The sequence below is a fragment of the Lepidothrix coronata genome, unplaced genomic scaffold (assembly GCF_001604755.1).
Source record: "Lepidothrix coronata isolate B3197 unplaced genomic scaffold, Lepidothrix_coronata-1.0 Scaffold138, whole genome shotgun sequence".
NCBI lineage: Eukaryota > Metazoa > Chordata > Aves > Passeriformes > Pipridae > Lepidothrix > Lepidothrix coronata.
Window position 1 is genome coordinate 2,142,781 of NW_016690318.1, and position 22,426 is coordinate 2,165,206.

General features: G+C 37.4%; 2 protein-coding genes across 6 annotated transcripts in view; one reads left to right on the forward strand and one right to left on the reverse strand.

Moving 5' to 3' along the window:
• FAM98B (family with sequence similarity 98 member B) overlaps positions 1-8,772 on the forward strand; it is an 18,552-nt gene extending 9,780 nt beyond the window's left edge. For 3 of the 4 annotated variants that reach the window (XM_017827376.1, XM_017827377.1, XM_017827379.1), the window contains exons 5-8: positions 1,061-1,141; positions 1,519-1,635; positions 3,981-4,148; positions 5,494-8,772. In XM_017827376.1, coding sequence (XP_017682865.1) covers positions 1,061-1,141; positions 1,519-1,635; positions 3,981-4,148; positions 5,494-5,880 — 753 coding nt within the window. In that variant the 3' untranslated portion in view covers positions 5,881-8,772. The remainder of the gene's footprint in view (positions 1-1,060; positions 1,142-1,518; positions 1,636-3,980; positions 4,149-5,493) is intronic. The other variant, XM_017827378.1, reaches the window with a different exon arrangement.
• A 964-nt stretch (positions 8,773-9,736) lies between these two features.
• RASGRP1 (RAS guanyl releasing protein 1) overlaps positions 9,737-22,426 on the reverse strand; it is a 42,882-nt gene continuing 30,192 nt past the window's right edge. The window contains exons 10-18 of one of the 2 annotated variants that reach the window (XR_001876827.1): positions 21,444-21,524; positions 20,730-20,834; positions 19,762-19,871; positions 19,008-19,152; positions 18,274-18,310; positions 17,536-17,682; positions 14,248-14,621; positions 12,523-12,829; positions 9,737-10,110 (exon numbers count right to left, since the gene is read on the reverse strand). Coding sequence is in view for 1 of the 2 variants with exons in the window: in XM_017827375.1 (XP_017682864.1) it covers positions 12,695-12,829; positions 14,248-14,621; positions 17,536-17,682; positions 18,274-18,310; positions 19,008-19,152; positions 19,762-19,871; positions 20,730-20,834; positions 21,444-21,524 (1,134 nt within the window). In the remaining variant the exon portion in view is untranslated. Of the gene's footprint in view, positions 12,830-14,247; positions 14,622-17,535; positions 17,683-18,273; positions 18,311-19,007; positions 19,153-19,761; positions 19,872-20,729; positions 20,835-21,443; positions 21,525-22,426 lie in introns of both variants that reach the window. The other variant, XM_017827375.1, reaches the window with a different exon arrangement.

A 22,426-nucleotide genomic window follows, 5' to 3' on the forward strand; every position in this document is an offset into this window, starting at 1 on the left:
TTAGGTTATATATTAGGAAGAAATTTTTTATGGAGAGAGTAATCAGATATTGGAATTGGCTGCCCAGGGAGGTGGTGGATTCTCCATCCCTGGAGGTTTTTAAGATGAGACTGGATGTGGCACTTAGTGCAATGGTCTAGTAACCACAGTGGTGTTGGATCAAGGGTTGGACTTGATGATCTTAGAGGCCTTTTCCAACACGGTTGATTCTATGATTCTATGATTCTGTTTACTAAAACAAATGAAGATGTAGCTCTTCTCCCCATCAGACTGTGTACAAAACTTGCAGGAACAGTATTATGCATGCAGTCTACTCCAGCTGAAAAATCAATTGGCTGGCAAGATACGTACAAGTGTTGCAGGTATTTGTGGTAATGGTTTTAGAAGAACTGTGCCAAAGGAAGTTCACTCAAGAAGAGGAGGTAGATGTTTCTTGTAATGAGAGAGGAGAATGCAGTGGTGTTTGGGAGGCAGAGAGAGCTTTCTGCATGGGATTGCTGAGGGCAAGAGCTAATGGAAGATGTATAAGCAAGGTTGATTTGGAGTGAATGCAAAAGTCTTAAACATAATGTTAGCTGCAGCCAATTATAGGATTAGAGCAAAATTTGAGAGAGAATGACTGCATACATATCATCTCTACTGCCTTTCTTACTAGCACCCATCACCAGATTTTGTAGCCCCGTCTAGCATTTTGCAACAGAACTGCTAGCTTCCAGTTGTTGTAGTTAGAACATTTGGTACTGTGTAAAACAAGTAATTTAGCTAGTCCTACTTTCTATATCCATTTGATAAATTTGCTGTATAGCTTTGTTCTATTATCAGGAGAAGCGACATGACATAAAATATTTTTGTGTAGAGGCTGGTCATTTTATGCAAGTATTCAGGAAATCTTCTTTTTGTAATGGATCATAAGCCAGAAGATATGTGCCTGCTTTTGTGAGTCTGCTAAAACAGATTTGCTGTGTTTGATCTTACGAGTAGCAAAATGTGATTGTGAAGAATTGGGCTGAAATAAATCTAAATATCATTTGTGTTCTGAGATGCATGTGTTTTGTTTCAGATAAAGGACATTCTCGCAAAAGTTCAAAACAAACATGTGGGGAAATCACTGCTAACAAAACCTCTGAATTCTGACCAAGTGGTAAAGAAAAGTTTCTCCATTTATTTTCAGTATTTAACAGGATGTTCAAAATTAATGCATACAGCTTCATTTAACTTTGCCTATTTTGCAGTCACTGTTCTGTTGCTAAGTATTAAAATTCAATTGCTAAGTATTAACTATGATAATCAAATACTTCCAGAATTAACATTATAAAACAGACCTTGTGTTGATTCATCCATTATTAACTTTCAAAATGTTTTCTATATACATACTACTGTTGGATTATATGGATGCTATGTAGTTTATAGTGGTCACCTAGGAATAAACATCTTAGTTGATGAATGGGGTTAACTTTGAATTGACTCCTATAACTTTATATATTTGAGTGTTTGAATTTTTTTATTGTTACACTGCAGAAAAGATTGGAAAAAATCAATGATGCTCTTCGGAGTGAGTACGAATGTCGACGACGCATGTTAATGAAGAGGCTCGATGTGACTGTACAATCTTTTGGCTGGTCTGATAGAGCAAAGGTAAACTTAAAGTTGTCTTCGCTTCCTGTGGGTGGGAGTTGGCTACAGTTTCCTGGTCTTCCTACAGAATATGCATAGCATGTAAATACACTTCATTACTGTTGTCTTTTTTCCAGCCTCTCATCTTGGGTTGTGATATTCAAATCCCAGGTATTGAGGAAGGGGAAGGATTTAATCAGATGGTACAGTCCATCCTCTTTGACTGCTTATAGCTGCACAGTTAGAAATTCTAGCATCCTCTGTTGGGGTTTCTCACTTTAATAAGTTTGAATCTCCCTTTTTTCTTTTCTATATCTAACCCCCTCTTATCATGTAAATTAGGAGGGAACCTCAGCATTTCTCATGCAGATGCAAAAGGAAGACAAACACTGGGCCTTAACAGAGATCAGGTGCAAAAAGTGACTGCTCATAAAGTCACTGAAATTACAGTAACTGCTGCCTGTCTTGCATTCAGTGCTACTGAGTGAACAGCTGGTTGGTTGAACAGGTTGTTTGAATAGCAGCTTGTGTGAGACAATCACACAATTACTTTAATCTTTCAGGTCGCTAAAAATTCCAAAGCGCTCCCCGAATTTGCCCTGCTGGTATCATTTTAATTGTGATCATTTCATTTGTACTATTTCCTAAAACTGTATATTAAAAAATAGTCGTGATAGTCTGATATTTCTGATCTAGAAATAGATCTTGTTTCTCTCCAAAAGAATGGAGAGATAAGATACACCAGGTTTGTAATTTGATGAATATACATGTGAGAAGCTGGAGACAGATGTTTTTGCTCATGAGCTGCAAGATCAGCTTTCCTTCCAAAGGTAGAATGCTTAAGGTGGTTAAACCTTAAAACTTGAAAAGCTTACTGAAAGTATGGATTGTTACAAGTCTTTGTGGTGTTACAATTTGTCATTGACACATGCATACTAAAGTCTAGATGAGTCTAGACTGAGTTTAGATGCTGCTGTGCTTTTTTGGAATGGCTCACTATTTTCTGACAGGGTTGTGAATGCTTTTATGCTGCAAGAAAGGAAGAGGGGGGCATTTAGTTCGCAGAAGCCAGGAGTTGTTCCTACGTGCATAACTTCCTTACAGCTGTACCAAGACAATTATATATCTTCAAATGTAAAGGATACTTCTAAAATATAAGTGATGTTAACTGATGACTAACTTAAGCAGACTAAAACTTGAGTCACTTGCTATTGTTCCATTCAAACAATGTGAAAAACAATGAATGCACTTTTGCAATAGAAAAATAGTTTAAAAAGCTTTTTAATGATGATAAAGTAGTCAGATTATTCATTTTTCTGTCTTTTTAAGACTATTGATGTGAAATATGTGCAGTTACAGAAATAAAAAGGCTACATATTAATTCAAAATTACATATTATTTTAAATCTTTTTTTTCCCCTATTCGTGTTGCAGGGATATTTGTTCATGACTTCTTCAAGACAGTTTTGGGGATGGAATATGTTTTGGCATTGATATACTTTGGATTTATTTTTTTTAAGCCAAGAGGCAAATTGTTGTCTTTTTTAATTTATTTATTAGCTTGCCATTTTCCCCACCTCTAAATAGGTATTGATACGTTTCTCTGATTTGGATGGTGTGGCATTTTTAGTCTTTATTTTTTTTAACTTGTTCAGTCCCCAAGAGGGGTAAGTTTGCAGACTGAAATGAGTCCATAAATGGTGCAGTAATTACCTAGCAAAACAGTCAAGTCAAAGGAACAGCACCTGTTGTCTGGTCTAGCCAAGATCAAATGGTTTTTTTGCTCTGAAGATTATTCTAGATGTTCCCAGAAAGTGTATTTATTTTTCTTTTTCGCTAAACAAATGAAACATCAAAGTATGCCTGAAAAAATCTTATTTTCTGCCCTTCTCGGTCTCACTTTTTCATGGCTTGCACAAGTATTTTGCTGCATTAATACATTTTCAAGTTTCCACAAATTTACCTTACTTTGAAGCTACACTCTTAACATCACATTTAGAAGTGATCTCTTACATATGGTTATGTAAAGCTGTTGAGAGAGCAGTGTGGACTCTTAAATTTTAATCTGTAGACATATTGGAAGACATTAAAGTATCTGTTTTATGCCAGTGGATAGAGGAGTTTCTCTTATAATGATGCTAAGTTTCAGCATCAATTATACATAATCAGCAGTACTTTTTGTCTAATAGCTCCACCAATATGAAGAGAATTGGTAATAACTGGTACTGTATTTTGTAAGATAATCCTATATTTACAAAAGCTATACCTCATGTTGAAATTGAAACTTACTGAGAGCAGTACATGGTTTACAGTAAATTGGTGTGTTTTATGGATAGCAAGTAAGTTGTGTTTGATTTTATCATTTAGGTAAAAACAGATGAAATAGCACGTATCTATCAGCCCAAGCGCTATGCATTATCTCCAAAGTCAACTATTACATTAGCTCACCTGCTTGCTGCTCGAGAAGATTTATCCAAGATCATAAGAACAAGTAGTGGTTCAACACGGGAAAATACCGTCTGTGCTATCAACAAGGTATGCTTTTTGCTTCTGGGATGTGATAAAAGGACATGGGAGTTTACAGACCTATCAAAAGTAGTTACGGAACTATATTCTTTGCTTAGCATTTCCATATCATTTTTTCCAGTTAAGAAGGTTTGCAGTATTCCAGTGAATGTTGCAGCAACTTCTTTTTTTATCTTGCTACACAGTCAGTCATGCAACAGGATGAAACAGTGGTGTGGATGAAAAGGAACAGTGGTGGGGGTGTTCGTGTGTGCGCATGTGCAGGGGGGGTTGTTTGTAAATGACCTCCTGAGTTCAGTGGAACTGCACCCTCAAGTTTAAGGGTATGTGTAAGTATTTCTGGTATCAGTTCCTGGGCTACCTGTTGTCAGGACTGTGTTGTTTGGTTTGTAAACCAGCATTCTTAGTTCATCAGTGTATTATAAATCACAAAAACTTTGGTAGAAATGTCATTTTCCTGCAAAATAAAATTATTTGGTTTGGCTACAGTAATAAATCAACATGGTACTCCTTTCTTGTGTGTGATAAAAGCTGAAGCTTGCAAGCAATGACATTCAAAAGAGGACTAAACCTGCTTTATTAATCCTGTATTTACAGATTTTTCTAAAGTTTTCTGCCTCATTTAGATACCTTTTAATATGTTTTGATCCGAAAGACACTGACATTTCTTAACTATTTTAGGATCTCAGAGAAAGTTGGTTTTTTTCTTGAGAGGACTTTAGTTTGAGTGCCTGGGACTGACCAGAGAATGTTAACATTAATCACACAGAGTTTAGGAAATATGAAAACAACAACAAAAACCCCTACCCAGATACCTCTTTGTTTTTCAACTTAACATTTCATGTAACTTGGTCCAGTACAGTCTCTCTTATTTCATGCTAATACCCTCTCCTTTGCGAGTTGCACATTAGTTTGACAATCTGTTTTTTGCCAGCTGATTAGGTTTGAACTTGAACTTTGAGAGTTAAGCAGCAGAGCCACATCATAAGGAATCTTTTCTATATGAATATATATATTTGGGTATTCATATGTATTATATATGAATGATGTACATTGCTTATTGCAATACTAATACTTCACGTGTGTGTAGTGTTCTTCATAAAAATGTCACAAAAATAATATGAGCTAGCTAGCTGTTATGTTGTTTATAGGTGGAAAATGAGAACACTTTCAGAGCTCTGTTGTGGTGTTACAAGGACAGGGAATAGTGATTCTGCTGTCAAGCATCTCACTGAGGGGCCATATTTCCTTAAAAGAGCAGGACGTGGTTTTCTGTCCATAGCAGAAGAATCCTATGTCTCTTCAAGTTATTAATACTATTTTTTAACTCAAAATGACCTATTTTTCCATATAGGTTCTGATGGGGAGAGTACCAGATCGTGGAGGCAGACCAACAGAGATTGAACCACCTCCTCCTGAAATGCCTCCGTGGCAAAAAAGACAAGAAGGTGGTGGAAGAGGTGGCTGGGGAGGTGGTGGTGGTGGTGGAAGGGGCAACTGGGGGGGTGGAGGGGGTAGAGGAGGAGGAGGTGGAGGTTTCAGAGGTGGTGGGAGAGGTGGAGGTGGCTTCCAGGGTGGAGGTGGCTTCCAGGGTGGAGGTGGCTTCCAGGGTGGAGGTGGCTTCCAGGGTGGAGGTGGCTTCCAAGGTGGAGGTGGCTTCCAAGGTGGCAGGGGAGGTTATGGTGGCAGGGGAGGCTATAGTGATCCATATGGTGGAAGAGGAGGGTACCGAAGATACTAAAGTACTGTAAATCTTAACAGAATAACTGGCAAAATATAGTGGTGGTGTTTACTGGTATTAGACATTAGGTATGTTGATTTGGGCTTAGGTTAGAATTAAGTATGACCATATGAATCATTGCATTAGACCAACTGATGTTCTCATTGAGTCCTTTTAGTTAACAGAGCTTTTATACTAAAATGTGATGACTAAAGTCCTTGTTTTTCATATTGCTTATATGGTGTTTTTTATGTCATTTTATTTAAAATAAGCCTCAGAAAACTGAATAAAACCCTTTCTAAACAAACAAAAAATATACTAATGTTCAGACTTCTCTAGTTATTGCATGTTGCATATCTACTCCCCTGCTCCAAAATGCTGTGTAAAAAAAAAAACAACAAAATAGGCCTAAGAACCAGATGAAACCACTTTTAAAAGACTCTAGAATGCTTTCAGGCTTTTTCTCTGCATCTAGTTTTCATGTGGGACATGCAAGTGAATTTTAATTTCAAATGTTGAAATCCTTAAGGCTTTGGTCAAAATTATTCAGTTAGATTGGATTATTCTTTCAGAACTTCACATTAAATTAACATTCTGAATTAATACTCTTACAGAAACTAATAAAATCAGATTGTTTTTTATGGTCATAATGTATTAGAGACTATTTGAAGGTCTGAACATGTACTGTAAACTCAGAATCATGATGAGTTTTGATAGGGTCTTATTCCATTTTATTGGCATTTCATGAAAGTATTTTAAGACCAGATTGGGCAGGAAACCTGCAGCCATCATGTGTGGTAAGAATTCATGTATATATCCTTCTGAATCAGCCTTGAGACATAAAGTTTGAATAAGCTGAGCTTCTTAAGAAAAAACATACCATTTCTTCTTCTCCCATCTTTTTTTTTTTTTCCTCCCCTGTCTGCTCTGTGTTTGGGAGTCACAAACTGCCCAGTTAATAAGACATCTCATACAGCAGTTGGCCTTCCTCAGTGATTTCTCTCTCTCACTGCCAATCTGAAAGAATCTCTGTCTTGATACGGTATGGGTGCCTTCTCCCTCATTCAGTGTTATTCTAGAAGGACTTAGCTGTCACACAATTATGGCTGTAAATATATGTAGACAGAAATTTAGAGCTGTCACTTAAAGAAGACAGTTTCTGCTGTCCAGTGACTTTTAGATCTCCTCCCCTGCTGTGAGGCCTCTCCTGACAACAGAGGTGGAACAGGGGGATGATGCCTGAGTACATACTCATGACAACATTTATCAGGGTCAGTTTACTACAGAGAGATTCAGAAAGGCATCTGATAAGCGTGGGGGTATGTGTTGATTAAATAACGTGGCAGCCTTGAAGCACTTGTAGCTATAGGCTTAACTGCAGGTTGAACTTTAGGATTTGATTTTGGGTTTATGTTTCACAGTTACAAGTTCTTTCTGCACAAATTTCCTATTGGAGTCCATTGGTATGCTTTAAAGATTTTTTTTTTTTTACCTTCATAAACACATGGGTCATGTCCTGTTTCATTGCCAGCTTTATGCATCAATGTGAAGCTCTGTTCAAAATCAAATTATTATATCTTTCAAAAGCCTGTGTAGTTTTTATTAACTAGCCGTCACCAACTTTTTAATTTGAAATTTTAATTCAGATAACCTTCAAAAGTTTTTTGCCTGTTATGTCCTCTCTGATCATAGTTTGCCTGAGAATGCTGCTTCTAATGTGATAGATATGACCTTACCCAGGCTTTAGGGTTACAGCAGGTGCCTGACAAAAAGAGGCAGGAGTTTTCCTGGCTTGAACATGTTAGCTTGGATGTGAACTTTTGCAGTAATGGCTAAATGTCACCCAACTGCTAGCAATATAGTTCCTTTGCCATTTTTTTTTCCTATGCTCCTTTGCGCCTTAAAGCCCTTGGCAGCCTTTGCAGTTTTTATGGGGAGACCCTCATGGGTCACATGGGAGCATAGTACTGGTTCTCTTGATTTGGAGCATGGTTTTTGCTTAATACTCTGGAATAGCTCAGAAACTGATGACATACCAAGTGAGACTGCTGGCCTTGAAGTACTGGTCACCAAAAGAACCCAGAGTAGCTTTTAACAACCAAAGCCTTAAGAGAAAATTCTGTTTGCTCATCCCAATGTTACTTTTTGTTACAAGTAATCAACAGTCAAGCATGTTGCTTCACCAGGGAAATACACAAGGCAAATCAAACTACTTATCTATGCTTAAAGATTTCATTAGTCTTAGGATGCAAAGGTGCACCAGTTTAGTTGAATTGTTGTAAATGTGGATGTGCATGTGTGTTGGTATTTTTACACTCATCAGTTCATCTTGTTTGTAGTAGGCAGGACAGTTCTGAATGAAGTAAATCATCGAGTGAACCAGGTCCATACCCATTTGAATTCTAACAGTTAAATTATTTCAATATCATATTTCAATTATATGTGTGTAAACCATGTAAAAGATGGACATTTAAATAGGATTGATTTTTTTTCTTAAAAAAGAAAATTTCAGTTTTTCTTAAATAATTTTAAATTTGAAGTCAGGAGTTGAAAACTAAAGTAAGCACCACCACATTTCATAGAGATATCCTTTGCTGTCCTCTTTTGTCGGAATGTATGCTTTTAGTTTATCAAATGATGCAATAACACCATGAGAATAATTGATTTCAACCTCAAGTTTTGTTTGTCTTGGAAAAAAGTATTTTCAAAAATTCCGTTGTGAGTAAAAGATTTTCATATATATGTTTGTGAGTATTTTTGTGTTTAGTCACACTTAGTGAATACCTAGATGAACATTGTCTTGTTCAAGACCTGAAAAATAGATTGGGGATTTTTTTCAGGAATTGAGAGAGACACTTTTGTTAACAGCTGTAAACACTGAGGAATAAAGCACTGTATTTGAAGTTAGTTGCATCATCTGTGTAGCATGATTTGGATCCACGATCGTATGTTCCTCCTGTGTTTGTAAGGAAGAATTTCTGCTGGTGATTTACAAGAGTAATGAAACTTTCTTTTTATGGTAATGAAAAATAACAGGTATATATTGACCAAAATGGAGAAGGCTGTAGATAACTATGTAGGGCAAGTTTAACAGGCAGGTTATGTCACAAGTATATCCCTATCACATTGTCTGGGATTACTAAGGAATCTCAGTTAAATTTTATCTTAGTAAAAAAAAAAATACATGATCTATATCTATGTGGTCTATGTGATCGTTACTTTTGTCTTTACGTAAACTAAGGAAATATTCCCCAATTACTTCTGAAGTTGGTTTTTTTTAGTTTCTGTAATTATGAAGAAAACCTCAACTTGTTTTGTATGTGCAAGACTGTAGAGCAGATTTACCCATATATATAGGAGTTGCACTTCTCCTCTTCCCTCACATCCCTCATATGATTGAAGATAACTGAACGAATGTTTGTTATCCCACACATTTAAGATAAGATGTTTTACTACAAGGTAAAGAATAGCAAGTCTTTAGAGTGCTATAGTGAGTGCTGCCTTGTGGAATAGGCAGCATTAGCAGACACAACAGAAGCCTTGCTTAAACTTGGCTTTCGTGCTGTGAAATCTGTTCAAAATTAGCATTCTCCACAGAAGTGAGAGATAATAAAGTGAGTGATAATAAAGACTGATGCTTTGTAATACTTGAAATAGTGAGTACCAAAACAGTGTCTGTACTGTGTCAACCACTAAAATACCAAAAGAATTATCTGCAAATACCTAGCTTCCTGAGTTTTCTCTGGCAATGTTCCAAGGCTTGTAGAAGGTGAATCTGGACTAGATACTCTGGTACTTGGTTAATCCTGTAGAAGGGGCTCAGGTGACAGTCAAGAAAGATGAATATTGGTTGTACAGATTTCTCTGAGATACAAAGTCAGAGGCACGAAATGCAATTTTATTTTTTTTCTATTATAAATATTGAACCAAAATCTTACAGTTTATATAAAATCTTTACAATCTGTACATTTTCAATCTTCTCAGACAGCATTTTAACTTTTTCTAGTTGCCATAGAATCAATTATAACAAAATAACAGATGCTACTGAACAAACACATAGTTCCAAAAACATATATAAGCTAATGTAAAAGTGGTTGTGTTTAACCTGAATATGAACAGTAGCCCTGCCTTGTTAATTGTGATATTACTCAATCTATTTACTTTAAATTACCAGAATGCACACCTAAAAAGTAAATGGGGGACAGGGGACTGGCGCTTGTTCTTTCTGTCTTCTTGTATGTGCAGCTGAACCTGGAGAAGGAAAAAGGTGAGTTTTTCATTTAAATTAGCCATGACAAGATAAATTTCAATATCAGTGTTTGCTACCATGACTTTTAAACAGCACTTTTAATTGTATCTTTTTTCCTAACATAAAGCACCTTGAAGATTAACACCGATGCAAGTGATTTTTGTTGGTAGCTTTGTCAGTTTTAACAGTTTCCCTGTGGTTAGGTTCCACTATTAGTCCTTCATGCAGGAAAAAGGAAGTCTCAAAAGAAAGGACTCACACCATTTAAAAAAAAAATACAAGAGAGGGAGAAAAAACTGTAAATGGCTTTGGGCAAACAGAGAGCCTGAAGGTACTTAGATAGCTCTGAAATTCTCCAGATATCAACTGACTTCTTTGCAGCAGGAATTTTTTAGCACACTTGTTTTCTAAGACATTCCTGCAGACAGATCTCTTTTAAGTTATTCAGACTGAACAAGAAGACAACAGAAAAACATCGTTAGCACTTAAGACTGTACAAGTCTATGGTCATAACTCAATTTTGAGTATTAAATACTCTACCTAGTTACACAGTAGCCTTTGGGTCAGCTGCTGATGTTAGAGAATTTTTCTTTTAAACGAGAGGTTTTGTTCATGATCTCCACCTTCAATCACAGACAAAGTATATGCATACACAAGAATTCAATTAGAATCTAGAGTTCAGACCACAAGTGAACATTTACCTTGGCTGCACAAGATTTATGAGTCTTATCTGCTCTTTTGGAGTATTTTTGAAATATGTGAAAATATATTCAACTTTTATCTCATTTAATTATTGCAGAAAGAGACTTTTATTTGCTAAATGCCTATTAGAAATACACCTTGCTGTAGTTCCCTGAATAGAGGACAAAATCAAGAAGCTTACAGAAAATGGGCAAACCAAGTTTGTAGGCATGACCTGAAAGCCATTCTGATTGCTTTACTGATCGAAGTGCAATTCCATGTTACTGTTAATAGTTCAGGCTTAGTGTATGAGGAAAAAAAAAGCTGCACAATCTTCAGAGCTTCTGGTTTTTTTCCTATGCATTTCAGTTATTTACAGTAATGTAACAGAAAATCTACTACTACTACTCTTTCCATCCATTTGTTTTTACTTATACATGGAGTTGCAAGCACAATCCAATCTCTTCAGATCAAGAATCACTAAACTGGCAGGTAGTTTCAAATTAACTTTCTTTATAAATGCAGCATTCATGTACTTAATTGGGACTGTAGATTGTGAGTGGAATGTATATTTATACATATTATACATTTGAACACAAAGCACACATGCTATTTTTATAGGTTGACTAAATTTTAATCTATGAAGGACTTGGTAACAGGAGTTTTGAGGAGCATTAAATGGACTTTGTTTCTGATGCTTATACGTGTGATGACAAATCTCTGATAAATGCAAGCAAGTTTTATACAACTGTAAGTGTACAGATTCTCTTGAAATGCAAATGCAATTTTAAATTTGGCTATTCTGACAAGTAGATTTATCAGTAACTTGAAAGACACTTTTGTTGTTTCTTAACAATATGTACACTTTGCATCTTTAAATTACTTCCCTCACACCTTTTACTATACAAAATTTACAGACATAAGAGCACACTTCATCTTGACTCTATGTAAAGTGCATGTGAAATCTAGGAGAGAGAAAATGGAGAAACCTCGTTAGGAGCTCTGGAATACAGTAGCTGTTGCACTGGGATTACTCTACAGTTTTACTCGTATTATGACTCTAAAGGTTCTACTCAACCATGGCATCCACTTTGACGTGAGAGAAAAATAATCAGCCTTGTCCCATATCAACTGTATGGGGACAAGAACTTATCCCTTAAGCCAAATAAGTAGGACTAAGTGTTCCAAGTCATGGCACGGAATGCAAAAATGGAAGCAGTATTCAATGTCAAGTCTCTAGTCTCAATTATTTTACCTTAATAAAGGTAAGTGTTTGAGCAGCAGAACTTCTAAAGCTCTGAAAGAGGTTTAAAAAAATTGTCAGTTTATCTTAAAGTTTAAGACTCAATCAAATATCATTAGCTTAACTACTTATTTTAATGTTCTTGTTAAGCTTTGGAAATAAAGGTGACAGTTCATGATTTTAATTGGTTTCAGCCCCAGTGAGAAGGAACTGTTTCTCTTAATGTAGTATTTCTACAGCTTTATTTCCTCAGCTTTATTGAACATTTATTTTCTAAAAAACTGATTTTGGGCTAAAGTTGAGGTGACACAGTCTTATGAACAGCTACTTTGTCAGAACACTTGTAGACTTAAGGTGTGCTGCTGGCAGCCAAGTCACTGGGGAATCCATGTGGTCTTCAACATGAACAGGGACTTCAGCAACACTCACACTCCTTTTAAAAGCAAACCCAGAAGGTACTATTTTCATTGCACAAATAACGCTAAATTACCTTAAAAAGTCAAAGGAATGGATTTTTGTGGTTAGGAATGTATGTTTAATAGGGAAATCTGTTGTGTTTCTGCTTAACATCCTTCAGACTCTCTCTCCAGTTCACTTGGTAAAGCAGCTTTATCATAGCCCCTCCTTCGGTCTTACATTCTTCTGCAGAAGATTTTCATCTGCTAGGAGCAGTCTCTGTGTTGTAGACTGTCAACTACATGGTTTCGTCTCTGGATTGTGAGAGATTCAATTTTTTTATGTGCCTGTTCCAGTTGGATCTTCAAACCTTCATTGTCTGCCTTTAGAATATTTCTTTCCTAAACAAACAAAAAATAGAGAATTGTATTTCATTTTGCATTTGTTTCAGGATGTCTGGTTGTATATTTAGGTTGACTGCCATAAACAGAAGTTGGTATAGCTCTTATCAGGGGAACAGAACCAGAAACTCATTTGAACATTTCCACAGTCACTGGTCTGTCTTCTGTGTATCCTGTTACAACTTCCCAGCAGCAGGTATCTATGTCCACAGCCTGCATTTATCCACCCTCCCCTGCTCCTGTCATAACAGCAGTAGTCTAGGGGAAACAACAACACAGCTCACACTTTACCACTCTACTAATGCAGAAATTGATGTACCACAGTCTAAGCTGTTAATTTATAACATCATCTGCTGTTTAGTAATTGAGGTCAGGATCTGCTGAGGGAGCAAGGTCAAGTGTAAATTGTGGGACTCGTATGAGTGGGACATTTTAAAGAATGAGTTTTTATAAGTGCGTCCATGCTTCACATCCTTGTTATATTGAATATACTGTTGATTGAAAGGGAAGTGGTCTGTGTTGGAAGATTCTTGACCTAACCTCTGTCTTAATAAACCATTCATCTTTCATAAAAGATTAATTCACTTTAACAACAGCAAAGGATATTTTGAAAGTTATACTGATCATTCAAACATCAGGGTGTAGTCCTGTTGTTGGACTGTTTCCATGTTGGTTGTTCACAGAATAGTGGTAAGTAATGAGTAAAGTATGAAAATAAGTCTGACTGTTCCTCGTAATTATAGCTGGATCCATACATCAGTTGCATTGTTGATATTGTGATAGTCTCCTTAATCTGTCTGGCAGGTGTTGTTTCTACAAACCTGAATTTGGACCAAATTTGAGGTGACACAGTCTTATGAATAGCTACTTTGTCAGATCTCTTGTAGAGTAAGATGAGACAAAACTGGGCTGATGAAGGTGAAATCTACCAAGAAGCATCACGTCTGTTCACACAGCAAAATGTCTTGGTGACTTACACTTGTCAGTTGAACAAAAGCAGAGTTGCCTGCCCTCCCAGCCCTATATATTCAGTCACGTAGGGGAGCAGAGGCCAGCAAAATCAGGAAGAAATTCAGAACTATGTTCCTCATTTTATGGAGTAACATCCTGTCCTCAGTGATTGGATTATGTTCACATTCCAAAACTGACAGGGATCAGCATGATCATAACAAGGGCTTAAAAATTTATTCCTTAAGCCCCATATTAGTGCTAAAATTTATAATTGAAGTAAAGTATTGCTGGAGTTTAAAGAGGCTGAGAATTTACAGTGCTATTCATGGGTTGTTTAATTTCAATTAAATTGGCAATTAATTACACTGGAGTAAGGTGACACCTTCCCACCCAGCCCCTCCCCTATACCCTCCAATCATTTGATGGTACTGTTGTGTAAAATAGAATTTGTTTCATTATGTATGTACCTGCTCAAGTTCCTGGTATGAGGGTTTACAGCTGTGATGCTCCTCCTTCATTTTCTGGCTGGAGTCCTTGTTTTCCCATTTAACAAATGCCTTTTTGCGGCCTAGAAGTGGGCTTGGAAACGTGGATAGTGGAGTTGTCTGGAGATAAGGATTTTCTGGCATCCTATGTTCTTTCTTCTCTCTCCGCTTACGAGATACATCACCAGCCAGCAGTACAGGATCAGTCTGTGTACCTTTATGAACCACAGCAGGTTTCAGTCTCACTGAGATTTTCTGAGCCGAGGAACCCATGAGCATAATGGTTCGGTCCTTGCTGCCTTCACTGTGTTCCACTACTTCCCCGTTAGGAAAGGTGAATGATCCTTCTTCTTGTCCTTTAATAAAATATATACAGTAAACTGAGGCAAGATCTCATCCCAGGAAAGGAGAAACAGGAGGCATAGTAATAAAACATTTTAATAAATAAAAAAACATTTATTCCTTATTGATTTTTACATTCATTGCTCTCCAAAATAGGTGTCGTTAGAAGTTTCTCAATGTTGTGTCTCTTGGAACAACTTTTTGCCCTGTCTTGGTAAGACAAATGTGGATCAGTAAGAAGAAAACAGGTGTGCCATCAAGATCAGCTAGAGAAAAACCTTGAGATGGGTAAGAGGTTTTATATAGACCATTTACATCAGTGATTGGGCAGGAAGATTAAATGTGGTAACACTCATTCAGTGTTACCACAACATGAAGCTGTAAGAGAAGAGCTGGTGGAAGAGCTCGCCAAGCCACTCTCCATCATCTACCAACAGTCCTGGCTCACTGGGGAGGTCCCAGACGATTGGAAGCTGGTGCATGTCACGCCCATCCACAAAAAGGGCTGGAAAGAGGACCCAGGAAACTCCAGGCCAGTCAGGCTGACCTCAGTGCCTGGTAAGGTTATGGAGCAGATCATCCTAAGGGCAATCACACAGCACCTACAGGATGGACAAGGGACCAGACCCAGCCAGCATGGGATTAGGAAGGACAGGTCCTGTCTGACCAACCTGATCTCCTTTTATGATCAGGTGACCCACCTGGTGGATGAGGGGAAGGCTGTGGATGTGTCTACCTGGACTTCAGCAAAGCCTTTGACACTGTCTCACACAGCATACTCCTAAAAAAGCTGGCAGCCCACAGCTTGGAGAGGGGCACCCTATGCTGGGTTAGGAACTGGCTGAAGGGCCGGGCCCAGAGAGTGGTGGTGAACGGGGCTGCATCCAGTTGGTGGCCGGTCACTAGTGGTGTCCCCCAGGGATCAGTGTTGGGCCCAGTTCTATTTAATATCTTTACTGATGATCTGGATGAGGTGATTGAGTCCACCATCAGCAAATTTGCAGATGACATGAGGTTGGGGGGGAGTGTCGATCAGCTGGAAGGCAGGAGTGACCTGGACAGACTGGAGAGTTGGGCTGATTCCAACGAGATGAGGTTCAACAAGGTGAAGTGCTGGGTCTTCCACTTTGGCCACAACAACCCCCTGCAGCGCTACATCACTCTCTACAACTCCCTGAAAGGAGGTTGTAGCCAGGTGGGGGTTGGTCTCTTCTCCCACACAACCAGCAGTAGGACAAGAGGGCACGGTCTTAAGCTGTGCCAGGGGGGGTTTACGTTGGATATTAGGAAGAAATTTTTTACGGAGAGAGTAATCAGATATTGGAATGGGCTGCCCAGGGAGGTGGTGGATTCACTGTCCCTGGAGTTTTTAAGATGAGACTGGATGTGGCACTTAGTGCCATGGTCTAGTAACCGCAGCGGTGTTGGATCAAGGGTTGGACTTGAGAATCTCAGAGGTCCCTTCCAACCCAGCTGATTCTATGATTCTATGATTCTAAGATACAAATTACTCACTTTATAAAAGTGAAATAATGGTGTTTTTTAATTTTACCCAGCTTTTGTATATGTCATTCTAAAATATTTTTACTTTTGCGATTAAAAGTAAAAACAGGGGGGAGGGCAAACCCACAGTGTTAGAAGCCATGGGTAAAAGATGTGATTAAAGGACTTTAAAAAGACCTCTTTCAGTAATTTCTATTGTTGGGAAGAAAACAGAGTAAGACGGTATGTTCAGGCACGAGGGGAAAGAACAAGCAGTCCAGTAGCTGCTTCAGGCTCTGGAGAATTAAATGTGGATATGAATGAACAATTCATCTGTACATCTTCAATCTAGACCTGAATTCTCATGCTTTGACATGACATGGTGTTGAGAGGTACCACATTCTGGTGTACTGGCTGGTGATGGACCAGGCCACACACTCCATTTCAGTCTCTATAAGCATGACATCCCATGAGCTGGTTATTAGTGCTGCAGGTGCAATCATAGAGCTGCACATAGTATCAAGAGAAATTGACCACACTGAGCTTCATGTAAGTGCTAATAGGAAAACTAAGACTGAATCCAGGAGTATGAATATTAAGTACAACAGAAAAGATTGATAATTAAAGTGGCAGGAAGCAGATTTGAAGAATATTAGATATAGGCAAAGAGCAGGAGAGAAATTTAAAGAAAGTGAATATGGAGAGAGTTGGAACATCAACATCAAAATTAAAACAAGAGTAGCCTGATCTTTTTCAAGGACAACACTTACTCCTTTGGGAGCCTACATGGTAATACACAATATGAAATGTTTATACAGCTTGTTTGATACAAGGAGAAAAGAACAGAGAGGTGTAGATTTTTCATTTCTGATTTTGTGAAAAGTGGACGGATGGAGAGGAATTACAGATTCACCTACCAAAGTGGAAAAAACAAAGACAACATCTTGGCTTTCCTATCACACAAGTATATAAGTAAACTGACTTTATAAAGTCCACATTAAAATTTGAGTCAGAATTGTAACAGTGTGATAGTCAATGTTACAATAGTGCTAAAAAACAAGACCTGCTTGTCACAAGGTGAGACAATTAAGGGAACCTGTCAGCTGTTCTGGTCATAGCATCTAGTTCTCGTGAGAGTCTGGCAGAAGATTTACTCTTTTTTTTTGTGGAATTTGTGTACCATACATTGCATAGTGTGACAAGAGATCTCCCAGAAAGGGAGTCCATCTTTATTCAGCCTAGAACTGCAATGGTGCTACTTGATACGAACTTGATTATACCTGGTTCTAGTTTCTATGTTGATAAAACACTGCAGTTAATTAACAAAACCTAAAACGATGCTGTATAACTCAGCTTAAAAAAAAAAAAAAAAAAAGGAGCAAGGGAAAGATTATCTTGATCTTTTGATCTTTTTAATGTGATCTTTTCAATGTGATCTTTTCTTACCATGGAATTGCTCTTTTACTCCTACTGGGCAGAGGCTTGATGCAAGAGCAGATGTTGGGCTGCTGTCTGCAACTGAAGTTTTGGGTCTTCTCTTGCACTCTATCACAACCAGGTCTTTGCACTGCTTGTGACAGTTCATTCCGCAGTCTATAAACAAAACAAAGTTTACATGATTCAGTGGCTCTGGTGTAGCATCTAAGATAGCTCTCACACTGTGTTGGCTCCCTGGGAAGCACGAAACCTTTAGTGTTCTCTACGTACATTACCTGTAACAACATACATCTGGTAAACAGACCAATGATATCCCTTTACTATATACGTCTGAAACTCCCTTTCATTATGAAAATACAAAATGGCAATATTCAGTCACAACAGTCTTCTGACTGTAGGAGTTGCAGAGAAAGCAGATGAAGAAGAAAACTACAAAATATATGTTGGGAATGTGCTGCACAGTATTCAGAGAGTGTTGATGTTTGTGCCCCAGGGTCTGTTCCCTGGGGCACAAACTTCTAAATTCAGTGATGTCTTGCAAAGCATTAGAGCTGATATTTACAAGTTCCTTCATCTTTGCATTTCTTCTGTACCATCTGTTGTACTATTCTTGAATCAGTCTTCTCCTCCCTGAGAGGTCAGATTAAATAGGTCCATAGACACAGCAATGGATCGCAGGATGATCAGGGGGTTTTGCCATTCACTATCAATTATAGTTTAAAATTAACAAAGTATAAAGTACCTTACCTTTGCATCTGTATCCTTGTTTAATGACTCCCCATAGCTAAAATTCAAACAAACAAATTAATATATTCCTCTGCATGTTTGATACCTCCAAATATAAAAATACACTAAAAGCTCCACTTGCAGAATATCTTGTTTTCCTGCACTTTTAATCATAAGGTCAAAATCTGAACTATTTATCTCTTTAGCATAAGGTAAACAGAGTATTTCATGTGTGTTCCTCAATCTTAAGCAAAATACTTTGATCTAGTCACTAATGAACACATCAGAAGATCTGATAGCCCCCCTTGAGAAATTGTGGAGCTGGAGTAGATGGAGAATTCTTCTATCTCAGCATCCTTGTCTGATCCTAGCTGAACAGAAGGTTGGTAGGACAGTCAGTTTTATTAAATCTTTCTATGCCACAGGCAGGGGGCATGTTATGTCTGTATAAGGACATGAGTTCTATCAGCCCCGTGGGGTGGAAGGCTCTGGATTTGGAAGTCTTGCCTGAGACTGTGTTTGGTGCACAACCAAAGACCCCAAGGTATGAACCATGTTTAAAGAGATATTAGTATACTGCCAAGAGGCGTGTAAAGGATACCTTAAACAGCTACACAGACACAAGTCTGATGTTCTATATAGCTTCACTAATGTTTTACATAGATCCATTTCTGTATATGACACAAAGTGATTATGAGAGAAAAAAGGCATTATTCCAAAGAATGTTAACATAATTTACTAAAAAGTAAGCTTACAAATCCAGCACAGTTGTCACAGAAAGTAGGCCTTAAGTAAGTGGTCTCTTGGAAGTTGTGAGCAAAGCCAAGTCCTAATTTGGAATAGATTGAGCTAGCCCTCATAAAGTAAGCTGTTATTTCATCCCTGCTAATCAGACCTTCCCTGAAAAAAAAAAAAAAAAGTTTTGAGATATATATTTTGTTAAAAGCATAAAGAGAATTAAATATATCTTTGTTCACATAATAGCAGTAGTTTAATGAGCGAAAAATTGTTCCCAAAATATACAGAAGGCTATCTACACATTTCAAATGCAGACTGTAAGGATAAATGGAATATCTGCATATGTCATGCAATCTCAAAACTACTTCATACTAAGCATCTGAATAATCACTATTGTAATTTTTTACGCTTTAATATGTTAAGAAAAATTTTCCTAATTTTATCAAAATACGCATTTGCCAATTATCTATTTTTTAGGGACAGCTTTATCTTACAAAATATCTTTCGTAGTATATACTAAATATTAAAAAAATAGTTCTTTTTCTATTATCTGTTCTTCCTTCTAAATCAGCTTGGTTACCACTGCTGTAAGCCCTTGAAGATGTCATTCACAACACATTTAGAAAATGCTTTTGTCAGTCATGTTTTCACTTCTGTTTGTGCATGAAGAGGATGCTTTTACCACTCTAATGTTAGAAATACAATATAAACACAAAACCCCCAAAATCCCTCCCAAAACAGATGCTACAAAGTTGATAAGTAGGTACTCACCAGTCCTTTGCCATTACACAAAATGAGAATGGAAAACTGGCAGCTATCTTTTCAAATTCTTCCTGGGAGATATATCCATCCTGATCATGGTCATAATTTTTGAAGACAGACTGCACAAGGTAATAGCAGAATAGTTTATAATGAGGATGGTCTGTATTACTGCTTCAGAAAGTCTCTACATTATTTATGGATTTCCTCTCCCTTTCTCTCCCAGTGTCTATTAAACAGTGCAACAGTCTAATTTCTTTTTTTGCTTGAAACTAAAGAAGAATTATGATTTCTTGATTTGCAGCAAAACAACAATCAAGTCAACAAAGGCTGGAGTGTTCCTTTTTACTTTTGCTTTAAGATCATTTTTTCCAGGCCCACATATACAACTTGTACTAATGGTCTCAATTAGTGCTCTCAGTGATGATTTCTGTAGCCAAATCAGTGTAGCTGCCTAGCTTATTTTATCAAGTCAATGTTATGAGAAAATCAGTTATATGACAGAATTGTCAGGCAGACACCCGTTTCCACTTGTGGAATGCATTACTGTTTGTCTCTGGCCTTAAGGCAAGGAGGAAACCTAGTCAGATTCAGAAATACATTCCAAAACAGCATGTATCAAAGCATGCTTCACAATATTAGAAGTTCTTAGAAAGAAAAGAGATGAAGCAGGCATGCAAAACCAAACTCTTTAGAAATTGACTCCCTGGCTGCTTGAAAGAGTGACTCTGGAACTATACAAACCAGCATTCACACTTCCCGCTAGCTCCTCAGCCATTTAAGGACTTTCCATCCATGCCTCACTGGCCACTGCTGCTCTTTACAGCTAGGCAAAAATATCTATTTGTGAGGACAGAAGTGATCACAAGCTCAGCACCACTTTGAATGCATTCATTATTTTTTCTCATCCCTGTATCTTTTCATACCTAGAGATTGAGACTACGACTGATATGTAAGGTACATGGGCCAACCTTACTTACATCTACCATCCTCTGAACATGTTTGCTGATGGTTTTTGGATCAGGTTTTGGGGCCACTCCTGAGGCCCAGTCTGCAACTACTGGTGGTTTGCAGGGTGTCAAAGGCTGAAATAAATCAAATGGAACTTTATTAGTACCACATGGAAAGATTTTCAGTATTACACTTCTGTCATTTGTGACAGTGATACAGGATACAGTGATACAGGACTGCAGAAATGACCTATTGGACCTGACATCATACTTTCGATAGTTACATGGTGTTTCAGAGGAAGCTCTTCCCTGAACTGTTCAAAACAGCAGTCATTCCTTAAATTGTCACAGTTCACTGGCAGCCCTGAAAAATCACCATCTTTTCCACATTTATAAAACAGGAAGAAAACTACCATGTAACACTTGTGGGTCTCATCATTTGAATCATATAAGAATTCTTTATTTGAAAGAAACAGTATCAACTGCCAAGACTGAGACTGATGTTATGTCTCTACACAAGTAACTTCATTTGTCTTTGTGTTCACATTATAAAACCTGATATGGTGTCAACTCTCCCATGTATTCTAGCCTAGACTTAATCGTCAGTCTAATAATTTATGCTTCACTCAGTATATAAGGCTAAAAATATTTCAATTTAGCATAAAATAAAATAAAGTTAAATTAAATTAACACAAGGGATAAAATTTACATTACTCATAAAAAAACTTTTGTTAAGAATCTTACAGCAGCTCGGTGACTTCGTGGCTCTCGTGCATAGGAAAGCTCATAAATTTCATCTTCTGTGTAGTAAAGGTCAAGGGACAGCTGAAAACAAACATATTAGTTTAATCCCAAAACAGCTGGTACTACTTTATAAACTTGTTTCTGGAGTGCATTCATATTTTTTGGTGCATTATTTTTTAATTTAGGTTGCACCTAGAAGAGTGCACTTGAGCTGCACAGGTGTTCACAGTGATTTGAAATGGGTACAATTCTACATTCCAGACTGCTATTGCCATTATCTGGACATCTGTAACATTACACTGCTGCAGTCATTAGCACAGCAAGTGACTGCAGGCATAATCAGCAGTCACTTAATACATAAACTGAAAAACACTGTCACTCCCATAATATTCAAGTGGTCTACTGTGCAGCTAAGTACAAAAGCACCACTCCAGTGAAACTGTCCGTCTCAAATTCTCAGAAAACTCTTGTTTAAACATGTCACATGTGACTGTGTTGAGCTAAGTATAAGATGAGGATAAAAGATGGACTAGGATATATTTAGTGAGAACATTTAGCTGTCAACAGCAGTTATGTAAAGGGAAGAACATTATACCTGGGTAAATATTATCAAATTTAGCTTTGCTTTTGCATGTGTCCTGGAAAATAGTCTAGCAAATATTTTATAGACTGGAAACAAATTTCAAGCTAAGATGAAGAGTGGTAACATGACAGTTTTTGAATATTTGAATAGAAAGCCAGGTGTAAATGTGTTATGAGCCTCAATGTGTGACAAGTCCAAAGAAAATGTAAACATTTTACAAAGACTCAAAATTGCTGCAGTCATATGTATATAAATTAAGAAACAAAAATAAGCTATTTTATTCAATGAACAGCCTTATTCAAGTTCCAGATATGCAGTAACTTTCTTGTGAACAACTGCAAAAATTACTTTTGTACTCAAAATAGTCAATAATTGTAGATTCTTGGGGAAACCTTAAAGT